Source organism: Hydra vulgaris, chromosome 15 (genome assembly GCF_038396675.1).
Source record: "Hydra vulgaris chromosome 15, alternate assembly HydraT2T_AEP".
NCBI classification, from domain to species: domain Eukaryota; kingdom Metazoa; phylum Cnidaria; class Hydrozoa; order Anthoathecata; family Hydridae; genus Hydra; species Hydra vulgaris.
The window spans coordinates 15,918,406-15,931,234 of NC_088934.1; the positions used below are offsets into that span (position 1 = coordinate 15,918,406).

The 12,829-nt window shown below is 27.1% G+C and overlaps 1 protein-coding gene across 4 annotated transcripts in view; it reads right to left on the reverse strand.

Moving 5' to 3' along the window:
* Window positions 1-229: 229 nt before the first annotated feature.
* Window positions 230-12,829, reverse strand: part of LOC136092454 (solute carrier family 22 member 15-like) — a 66,849-nt gene continuing 54,249 nt past the window's right edge. For all 4 annotated transcript variants that reach the window (XM_065820709.1, XM_065820712.1, XM_065820710.1 and 1 more), the window contains 5 exons: window positions 8,873-9,007; window positions 8,540-8,625; window positions 1,992-2,100; window positions 1,676-1,887; window positions 230-367 (listed from right to left, as the gene is read on the reverse strand). In XM_065820709.1, coding sequence (XP_065676781.1) covers window positions 366-367; window positions 1,676-1,887; window positions 1,992-2,100; window positions 8,540-8,625; window positions 8,873-9,007 — 544 coding nt within the window. In that variant the 3' untranslated portion in view covers window positions 230-365. The remainder of the gene's footprint in view (window positions 368-1,675; window positions 1,888-1,991; window positions 2,101-8,539; window positions 8,626-8,872; window positions 9,008-12,829) is intronic.

The window sequence follows — 12,829 nt, forward strand, 5'->3', positions numbered from 1 at the left end:
CAATTGGCATTGGCCATAAGTATGCATCGGTGCAACCCTAATATATATATATAAAGCAATCTACTACCTTCAAAATTTTTCATAGGAGAATTTTTTCGAGCTGATATAGTAATCAAATACTTAAATATTTTATTTTACCATGCATTACCGTAACACAATTACTGTTTTTGTAATCATCATTTTAGAAAGATTACTTTATAGATTTATTAATTAAAATAAATAAACTTAATTATTATAAGTTTTCAACAAAATATATTTACTTTTTTACAAAAAATAAAATGCTATTATATTACAAATAACAGTTTGAAAATGTCTGTCAATAAAAGTCACTAAAAATTGTTTCGATTTGAGTGGTTCCATGTGAGTCCTAAAAATCAAAAGATCGTTAACTTTATCAAAATAAAACTTAATTTCACATTATGTCATATTTTCTCGCACAATAAGCACTAAAACTTCTCTCACGCTAAAATGGCGCTAAGAGAAGTTAGTGAGTTATTTCAATTTCTGAATAGTAATAACAATTTCTTTGAAAACTAAATTATTAATCAGAAAGAAAATTTTTTTCCAACTTAAAGATTTAATTTTTAGAGAATCTTTAAAATACCAAAAGAATATAAAGAATATAAAGCTCTGCAACAAAGTTTATGTTTCAGAGTTTAGGGTTGAAAAAGGTTTGTAACAGTTTTATAAAAATATATAAAAACGATTAGCCTCCTCAACTTAAGCGTCCACTTTTTTAAGTCTTTGGGAAGTAAGTTTAATAAAAAGTATGCATGAATCTTAAAATGAACTGAATTTAAGTGGGTTTAATAAGAAAAACCATTTTGTCCACCATATTAACTGGCCCACTGTACACCGTTTTAAAACTTTATAAAATCAAGTTGATTTATTAACATAAATATACAAAAATTAATTTAAGATTATTAAATAACTATTTTTTTTTAACGGTGGAAAATTATGTTTATAAAACTGTTATTAGAAAACAAGTTTAAAATCAAAATTAAAAAAAAAAAGATTTAAAAAAAAAAAAGAAAAAGTATATATACTTCTTGATTGGGTTTGATTGTATTATTTTGATTATATAATTTATATATTTGTATGATTGATATGATTTTTTTTAAATTTAATAATTTATTAAAATCAATTTGTTTGATTAATTTTAATTAGGCACCGCCAATTCGGTTCGTAAAGTCCGCAAAAAGTCAGTCCGATCGTTAAATATTTTACAAACCATAATCCGAAAAATAATTTACGAACTAATAGCGAATTTTTTTTTTCGGATTCTCTTTGCTGTTCGGATTATTAATCCGAAAAATCTTTACGAACTGCTAGCGGATTTTTATTTTGCGGATTTTTTTGATGTTCGGATTGTACAAGATAAAGTGTGCTATTTATTTCAAGTAAAAAGCAGCGTAGTATTTGTTTTTGACTTCATAAATGTATTGTTTTTAAAATGTTAAACTAAGATCTTTATTTTTACTTTACCTTGTACAATATAGTAAAATTAATAAAATCAATCAAACAACCACAGTTATTAAAATCAATCAAACAACCAATCCATAATAACAAAAAAAAAAAAAAAATCAAATCAAAAAATCCACACAACTAAATTGCTAGAACAATTAGGATATTTATCTAACCATAACACAATTTTAATTCACAAAATAAAACTTACATAATATCAAGTCGTCATTTTTCAATGGCTGAACTATTGATTTTCTGTTACCTTCAGGTAGAAAATAGCAAAAAACACCTGATAATAATAATGAAGCACCTATAATAAAGTATGGCAGGATATGATTGATGTAGCCCAAAAATTGACCTATCCATGGAGCTGATGCAGAACCTACAACATATGATGCAGAACAAACACCAATACCTTGTGATCTGTGTTAAAAATAAAATCTAATCATCTGTCATCAACAAAAAATAGATAAACAAACTGGATAATCTTTTTATAAAAACAATCTGAAAAAAAAATTCAAATTTACCTAATCGCTGTTGGATAAATTTCAGATGACCAAGCATATACAACAATACTGGATATAGAAACTAAAAACTTTCCCATAACTCCCAAGAAAATCCGAAGAAGTGAAAGATCTAGAAAATTTATTAAAGCATTAATAATAACACTTTGAGATCATTCATTCGTAATTGTTCTGAAATTAAGTTTGTTGTTAAAACATGAACTGCAAAATTTCATTTAAAAATTATGTAAAATTGAGAGGCATTCTAGCAGTTGGGTTTCCTATTTCCCATAATTCCTAAAAATCCCATTTTGAGAGATCCCAACAACTTTTGTCATTTGAATAAAACAACTTGCAAAATTAAAGACTAAAAAGTTTAAAATTAAAAACACATAATTTGCGATCAAAACTTATTGTAGTGAACTTCAGCTTGGAGCTCATAAGAAGGGTGTAGTAAAGTTTACCTTCACCAAAATAAAACCATTTACAGTAATACAAAGATAGAACTCCTTACTTTCGGAAATATAAGCAATTTGGCCTTTGTATTATGGCAGCTAATTAGACTTAGTATAAGTCTTAGAACTTCCGAACAAAGAACTTGGCCATTTTAGAGTTAACATGTATGCTAAAATGATCAATCCAGGTTAATAGTGGAAGTATCACCATCTTATAAATGCGTAACAACACATAGATATTTAGATATTTGTAAATGCTTTTTAGCAACCTTAGATGACTGCATGCTCCTTTGTAAACAATACAAAAATTAGATTTTACAGATAGCTTACTAATTAGAAAACTTCTTACGTCAGGGTTGCCACTACAATTCTAGAACAAAATTCCCTGATTTTCCTTGATTTTTTAAATGAAATTTTGCTTATTTTTTGCTGATATATCTATCATTCATACTCAAAAACTTAGCATTAAAACTTTAAAATGAACCGCCAAACACAAGAGAATTGCTTGGGAAAACTTTTTACATTCAGTGACAGCTACATAATCAGTTCTTCTGACAGGAAAACCAAGGGAAAATTGTACAAGGTACAACAATCTCACTGATTAAAAGCACCATGGATTACATGAAGGTTGCAACTCTAAATTTTAAAAAGTAAGTAGCTCTTGTAGCTTATGATACTTTTTATTAAGATCAAGAAGTAACCAGTTAACGATTGGGCCATCTATACAAATTCATAGACAGCTACATCTGAATGGTCTAATATTGCAAAAAAAAAAAAAAAGCTCCATTACTATTTTTAATTTTATTCTCAACATTCACAATTTTCAAATTTGCTAGTAAGCACATTCGAAAATTTAAGATTATCATATATCTACTATAGTGTATATAGATAACAAACTGTTAATAGTTTTTCCTACTTTTATAGCATACAGCATTTTCAGAAAAAGAAAAACAAAACAAAGAATTTTTTAAAAACAAAGAATAATGAAATAAAAGATTGCTGCCCCATTCTAAACTCTCAGTCAATGTAGTGACACTCCTTCCTGTATTTGTCACTCCCTTTAAATATCTTGAAGCCTGCGGCAGCAGACTATAAGATATTAATTGTATGTACTGAAGCCCCTAGAGGCCTTTCAATGTTTCATCAGTAATGCTGCAACTTGAAATATGACTATTTGTGCGATTTCTCAAACTATTTGTTTTTCCAATATATTCTGATTGAATATTACACAATAAACATTTTAATAATAAATGAAAGTCATTTGCATAAACAAAAGCATGATTCTTTTAACTAACACTGTTTTAAAAAACATTAGACAATGATAACTAATAGCAACAATACCTTAATTGATTAAAAATTATATTTTTGTAACACAAAGAAAAATTTTTTTTCCATAATAATACTTAAACTAGCACTACTGATGAAACATTGAAAGGCATTAAAAAATCTCTCTATATATATTTACATTTATATATATATACAAATATATATATATATATACATATATATATATATATATATATATATATATATATATATATATACATATATATGCATATATATAGCCCCTGGCATTAGGGTCGGCATTGGGCAATGCCAACCTAACTACCAACCTGAAAGTGTTTGAGGTCAGCAAAAAATTGCCGACCTTGTTTCTATGTTTTATGGTAAGACCTTGGCATCAAATTTTTTTTGCGGACCTGATACCCACCTCTAAAAAACTGAGGTGGGCAAATTATTGCCACATTTTTCCTAATTCCGAGGGTTGTATGTATGTATATCACACCGTAGCGAAAATAATTTATTTGAAAAAAATGTTAACCAGAAAGTTTGACATTTTCGAAACCACAAAAATCCTACTATAATAATCTAAATTTTGAAAATATTCTGTCGATGTCTTTTAAACAAAAAAAGGGGTTAAACGGACAGGTCATTAATTTTTGGTGTTCAAGATAGGTAACTTCCAGAAATACTACAAACTTTAAATTTTTTAATAATAATACTGGTGTCAAATAAGAATGTTTAATTAAAAAATTATGATCATCGGGGTCTGGCAACAATATTAACGAGAAAATTCGGGTCCCACTGTCCCATATGTGAAAGGAAAAGAAAAAATAGTTTTTTTTTCAAGTTTTTTAAACTAGATCAAAACTAGAAAAAATTAATTTGTATAAAGAAAATTTCTTGTTGTTTGAAAATGGCAACCAAGTAAAGTTTAGAATAAACTCTATTTGGGGGGATATCAACTTTTCAAGGTCATAACTTTTCAATGTTTAAATATTTTCTTACTAAATAACAATTTTACACATAAATTTTAATCACGCTCATAATGGCTGAGTTCTTTAAAAATATTTATTGTGCCCCCTGTTGCTCCCTTTCATTCAAGTATTTTGACCTTTGGACCCCAATTAAAAGGTAAATATTAATACGTTACTTACAAATATTTTAAAAAATACTTTAATTACGTTAAATAAACCTAAATTACTAAATAACAATTTTACACATGAATTTTAGTCGTGTTCATAATAGTAAAGTTTTTTTTAAAGAAAATAGTCCTTCCATCCTCCATTCTATTCAAGTATTTGGACCTTGGGGCCCTAGTTTTTAGACATTTTTTTTCAAACAAATTATTTCCGCTATGGTGTGATATATATATATATATATATATATATATATATATATATATATATATATATATATATATATATATATACATATGTATATATATATATATATATATACACCCTATAGTAAAGACTTAACTTTACATTTGTGGTAAAAAACGGCTATTTAAAAATTTGTGTTTAAAGATAACAAAATCAAGTAAACTTTATGTAAAAACCTAATTAAATTTTATCATCTTTTAAATAAATTAAATTTTATCATTTTTTATAAAATCACAAAAACGCAACTTATTTATTTGCTTTCTTAAATTTGTATTAGATTTTTGTTTTATCAACTAATTTATTTAAGGATTAATAGAGCGGAATAGATAGAGGGTTTTGGTTTGTTTACAAAAAAGATTATTTATAGAAATAAAACTATAATGGAACCTAATCCTAACCTTAACCCAGCCCCAACCCGAAGCATCAGTCGATGCAGTAGCACTCCTACATGTTTTACTTATTTGTCAGTCAATGTATGTACTTTTTAATTTTTTTAAAAGTTACTTTTGGGACAGTAATGTGTATGCATATATATATTAGTGATGTATTGATTAATCGGCATCAGCTTAATTGGACACTTTTTGCACAACTGGAATCAGTATCGGCATCTTCCTGTTTTTACTAATTTGTTTTTACTGATTTTCCGATCGATGAAATTTCAATATTTTTATCCTGCATTATGATAATAATTAAATAATAAATAAACTAAACTTTGTGCATTACGCAGAATTTTTTTCAGTTTTGATAACTTAGAGTGCATACTGATTTTAGAAAAATTGTTAAATTCAGGTAAATTAGTTTATTCTTAAGATGATGTTTCTAAGCTCTAATTTAACAGCTGAATGTACTTATACTTTTATTATCATAATGTTGATTTTAGAATAATTTTATTTGACATTGTTCTGTTATACTTAAAAGTAACCTATTTAAGCATTGTTATCTATTCAAGTACTTTTTTTATTTGCTTTTTATAGAGAGTTAAAAATTAAAAAGTGAACTGCTTTTTATGAGAATAAAATTAAATTTATAAATATAAAATATATACATATAATAATATATAACAATAAATGTAAAAATTTAAAAACTTTTTATAAAGACATTAAAATTCAAAAGTAAACTGCTTATCTTAATACCATTTTCTTTTAAAATTGAAATAAAAAGAGTTCTTTTAAAATTGTATTTATTTTTGAAAATTTTCTTTTCACAGTTAAAAAAACTAAAAAATTTATACTATTTTAACTGAGCTTTTCTAATATCTTTTAAAATAAGTGGTTGGCTGTGATTTGGGTCCATATATTAGTTTACCAGTTCTGAATCCATGAAAAAGTTTACACAATTTAAAATTCTATGGTTTTACATTTTCAAAAATTTTAATAATTAGTTCATCCATCAGTATCAGCATCGAAATTTTCAGCCTTTTCCTATCTATCGGCATCGGCCACAAATATGCAATTGGTACATCACTAATATATATATATATATATATATATATATATATATATATATATATATATATATATATATATATATATATATATATATATATATATATATTTATATTTCAAAACATATTTAATAAATGCTTGTTACATTTTTTTATCGTCAATTCCAACAAGGTTGAGAGCAACCACAACTAGAGTTGGAAGTTACTGGAAGAGAAAAGATAAAGTTTATAAAGCATGATAACATATAACAGACAACTTAAAGGTTGTAAATTATATGAATTAGAAAGACAAGATGAAGGGAGCGAATTCCCAAAAACTGATGTTTGAGGAAAAAAACTAGACAAATAAGAATTTTTGGACCACTTCTGAGCAGTCACAGTGAAAGGATGAAACTTTATTAGATTACGAGTAGCACGAAAATGAATTTTAGTAGATGGCACAAGAGAGGCTAGTTTTTTAGAACAGTGCCCATTAAAATATTAAAAAAAACGAGGAAGAGAAGCAACATTAGGACAACATGAAAATCATTAAAGTTTGACTGCAAGAGCAAGTTGAACTATGTTTACTATGCATTATTGTACCTTGTACAAAAGAGAAAGAGCATCATTCGAAGATCCACTCCAGATATTCCATACAAGGAAAGATTTGAGATTTATACAGATAAAGAATATAATCCAGAGTAAGAAAATGGCCAGCATGATATAGAGATGCAACCATAGCATATCCACTCCAGATATGAAAACAGTATTCCATACAAGGACAGATTTGAGACTTATACAGATAAAGAATATAATCCAGAGTAAGAAAGTGGCCAGCATGATATAGAGACGCAACCATAGCATATGCTAATTTTGCAATGGATTTGATATATGATTTCCAAGAGAAATCAGAAGTAAATCAAAGACAACTTTTATACTACAATTGGTAAGGAAGGATTCAATAGTCTTAAAGATGTTACTTGATACACCCTAAGAAGAGCGCTTATGGAGAAGACCAGCATGCCAAACTTTATCAAAAATCAGTTCTAACCTATCAGTTATTACCGTTAATAAATCAGCAGTAGAACAAGAAGATATTGATGATCAGAAAGTAAGTTATTAGATTTGAGATTAAGTGTTTGTTAATTAAAGACTTGAAACTTGACTTTTGAAAATAGGAATAACAGATTCTGCTTTCAGGCTGCAACAGGCTGGAAAACAAGACTTTGATAAGCACTTGTTAAATAGTTTTGAAAGTAGACAACAGCTCCAGAGAACACTTCAGCAAGACTATAACAGGTATGTTGTACGGGCACAAGCTGTAGAAGAATCCAAGCAGGAAATCACTTTAGATACAGAAGCTGGAATGATACAAATCTCAAGCAACGGATCAACCTATTTGTCGGCTATAGTGGTAGTGGTGTAGAGGTGCGATAGTGGTGTAGTGGTAGAGTGCTCTCTTCATAAGCATGAGGTTCTGAGTTTGATCCCCACCATGTCCCTGGTAGTACCGCACTCAACTCGTTTCTCTGCGCAGCAGCCTTATTTGTCAAGGTTTGTATTTTTGAGTTATAGAGTTGAGAGAGGGTTATAACCACAAATAAGTAGCCTCCTCATCTGTAGTGGCATTCTTGGCCTTGAAGAGGTGAATTAAAAAAAAAAAAAATATCAGGTAGTATGTGATTAGTGGAATCAAGAGATGAGATTGATGAAAAGCTCTTAACAAACAATTCAGCTTTGCCTTTAAGTGAGGTAACAAAATCTGAACCATGCAAAAGAGGAGGAACAACAGATTTCCCCTTATTATAGACACTGTTGAAGATTCTCCAGAAGTCTCTGGAGCCTAGTTTTTGAGATGAAATACCAGATTTTTGGCTTTCGTGTTGACAAAACCTTTTTACAATGGTTTCTAGCAATAGTATACAGACGTCTGTTTACTATTTATTTTATTGTGTTTATTTAAACTTAAATGAATTTGCAAATAACTAGTAACATGTAATTTATAGAATATTCAGTCTAATTACTTACTTTTGATTTCAGGAACAAATGCTAAAACCATAATGGTAAGTCCCCCAAACACATTTGCCAACAATGTTGTGCGCCTACAACCTAATCTAAATTCAAAACAATACGCTTAACTTTCAGGATAGTCAGGAAATGGATCATATAATATTCAAAATGCAATTAATTTATCAAGTCTAAAAGTACAATTTTAAAAAGTTATTTTTGAAGATTGCTTAAAAAAATGTTAATCATTTTGAAAAATTTTATTTATATGGCCTTGTTTTACTATTAGGATAAACAACTGTAAAAACTAAAACCAGTTCATTTTCTAAAAAAAATATCATAAAATTCACTTACTTATTTGATAGAAATATCACTATTAGACCTGCAGGAATATCAATGCCACTCACTATAGTGAAATCTCTGTATAAATTTCCACTAAGATTTTCTGATGAAAGTGTGATGCCACTATATGCAAGTCCAATGCTAAACCTAAAGATTATAATGGACATAGGTAAAGATTATAATGGGCATACTAGTGTATTTAGAAAATTATAATAAATGTGTAACAACATTTAATAACCACAATTTAACATTATAAAACTATTTTTATAATGAAGTCAAGATATCCTATATTTAAGATATTAGACAAATTGAAAAGTGTTACTACTGCCTAATTAGCATATGAGTAGTACCTCGGTACAAAAGGAACTCGCCTCGATTAGCTCTGCTATTACAATGTTTCCTTCTCAACTAGTAAATAAATAATCTAGTTGAGTAAATGAAAATTATCATTTAAATAAAACTATCGTTTTTATAATTTGATCATGATAGTTTTTTAGATGTAAATTTTATTATTATATTTTTATTATTTTGTTATTTTGTTATTTTATTATTAATAAAAACTTAATTCAAAGTAACTCATCTTATTTTCATCTTCATTTTATATTATATTGTATATAGTATTACATTAACTACATAATCATAATATTAGACACAAATTAAACTTTAAAAACTAAGTTCTATGTCTATTTTGATATATTTATTAACCCCCCCCCCCCCTCAATTTGAGAAGGTTTCAAATCAAGGTGGTTCAAAAAAACCCCAATTTGATTTCGGTAACTGAAACACCAGTTTACTCAAGCTTTTTTTTATCTTGAACTGTTTTCTATAGTCCTTTGAAAGCAAGAATACTTATTTTATTTTTTTCAAGTCAAACATTTGTTTAGTCTAATTGTTTTCCTTGGCCCCTTGGAGGCTTAAGTTACCAGTATTTCATTTTCATATATTTTTTAACAACCATGGCATATTTAGAGCCTGGGAACAAAAAAAAATACAAAATTTTTGCCTCCCCTGCCCCAAACATAAGAGAAACAAATTACTAAAATATATTTTTTATTATTCTTAACAAAATTTATATTTATTGATAAATTTTAAGTTTTATAGTATAATTTCAAAAATTATGAGCAATGAGTTCAAAAATTATGACCATATAAAAGAGGTTAAACTTGAGGGGGTTCAAGAAATCATCACAATTTTTTGCAAAGCATTCTTATTTGACATAAGTATAAACATATATGTGCTTAAAGTTTGCTAAATGTCTGGAAGTTAATCTTAAACACCAAAAAATGCTGAATCCGCCCTTCTAAAGCTGTTGTTTTGGAATAACTCCAAATAAATATTTGGAATGACTTTCAGTCATCCCAAATAAATATATTAGAAAAATTTGTGAGGTTATTGAAATAGACAGATTGCAATGTGAATAATTTGAAGGCCAGACGGTCTTACCTTATCACTATACCGTTGCTCCATACAGGGGCGTGGTGGCTCTAAAAAGCGGGATTTTTATTAAAAGGCCTATATATGCGGGATTTTACCATATATGCTTGATGTAAAGGCCCATACGAAAAATTATATATATATGTATATATATATATATATATATATATATATATATATATATATATATATATATATATATATAATTAATATTATTGTTTGCAATACTTCAAAATAAAAATGGAAACAACACAATGCAGCGACCACGTTTTTGTTTTGATTTTCTTAAAACACAACTTTACCGCAAGCAAATACGATTAGTATTTTATTGTTTGAAGAACATAGCCTAAAACAAAATTAAAAATCAAAGATTTTAATTTTTCTATTACTATATAATGATATATATTTTATTGTACAATAATATAAATTTTTTTTAAATTATGTATAATTTTTTTTCTAAAATAAATATTGAAAATCTTGAAAAATAAGAAATTCTTTTTATTTTATGAGAAAATTCATTTTAGTTTATGCTTTTGTTTAATTCGGTGTTTTAACTTTTTTTAACATTTTCGCATAAACAGTAAAAATGCCGCTCTTAAAATGGTGTTGTTATTGACATAGTTTGAACATAAAAGTTTTTATTATGTGGTTTCATTTAGCAGTTCATCATCCTATTTTTAATCTGTCTGAGGACAGGATATTACGGACTGATTTCTTTATTTACATACAATAATATAAACTGTATAAAAATAAAAAAACTTTATTTATTATTAAAGAAGTTTATATCTGTTTCGAAACGTTACAAAAATGTAAAACATGAGTTCGATCCTTATTTATATAAAACATAGTTTAAAATTTAACACTAAAACATTTTTCTTAAATAAATTAAAATGCAATACAATTACTATATAGTAAGTGTATTGCGTTTTAATTTATTTAAGAAAAATGTTTTGGGGTTAAACTAAGTTAATTTAAGTCCAACAATAATAATAATAGCTATTATTATTGTTGGGTCTGCGGACTTTCTTAAATTTATTTTGTCAACATTAGGATCGTTAAAAACCGTTTATGGGTTCATTATTTTCTCATAAAAAAAATATCAAAATAAGTCTCAAAACATCTACTTTGTTTTCAGAGCAATATTATTATTATGCAAAATACTAATATAATTGCGCTCAAACTCGAAGACTTTTTAAATCAAGTGATTAATAAAATTTAATTTGACTTTTTAAATCAAGTGATTAATTTAATTTAATTTTGATTAATAAAAATTAATATTTTAAATGATTGTGGGATTTCTTTAAAATGTAGAAACAATTAAAATTTGCCAAAAGGCCTATACTTAGATGAAAAAGTGAAAAGCCCATGCGGAAATCCCGCTTAGCCTCTGGGGCCACCACGCCTCTGGCTCCATATTTTATTGCAGTTACATTTTTTAACTTTGACACCTTAAGTTTTTGAAAATAGTAAATTCTCCCGTCATTTTTTATGTGATTCATACAGGACATTTGCTCTCCTTTGCATTTGTAAAAGGACAAATTAAAAACACTTTAAATATATCAAAAGTGTTTTTGATATATTTGGATTCCTTGACTGAATTTTGATTGTTGTTTATGATGGAAACACGTATGCTTTAAATATTATCCATTTTAGAACAATGTTAAATAAATCACATCCTATGCCAACTAACGAATATCTGTAGAAATCAGTTTCTTTTTTGCAATCTGATTTCTTTCAGTTTTAGTTTCTTATTTGCAATTTCTTTATTTCAGTTTCTTTTGTGCAATATAATCTGATTATTTTTTAAAAATATATTTTAAAAAATATTTCAAGTGAGACACATCTATATTGAGTAAATAGGGCTTTGTGGTTGTTGATTCCATAACACTCTTAGAATTATAACAAGAAGTTTATTGGTTGAAGTTCAAACTAAAAGCAATCATGTTAATAATATTTTGACACAACTTAAAGTACCACTTAAACGAATAGTTACAGCACTTTAGGTTAATGTTTATTAAAAATTTCTTTCAAAATACTCAATGCCAGGTACTGCAATAAAATGGCCGGGTCCAAACTGGGTACCTGGCACATCACTATTTTTAATCAATAAACTTTTTTTCCTATATCTATTTTATTGCTTCCTTAATCTATTTGCTTAATTTTGATATTTTATCTTTTTATACTTCATGCATTTTTATTTTTTTCTTTCTTTAAATTCTTGTTTACTTTTTTTGAAATTGAATTTTTTTTGCAAAAATGAATTTGACGGTTTTATTTTTCTTTATTTTTCTGGATGCCACTGCAGTATCGATTCAGTTTACTACATAACTTTTGAAAGAGCAACAGGAGCTCTAGTCTTCAAATATTTTTTTGCTCAAGCAGATTTTTTTTTAATGGATGAAAAATACTTGTTAGTTTCAAAAAAAAAATTTTTGATATCACCCAGGATAAGACCAATCAACAAACGTTTAGTACAAGATTAACAGACAAACATACGTCAAGTGTACCAACTTTTATTTAAACATTGAGGAATGT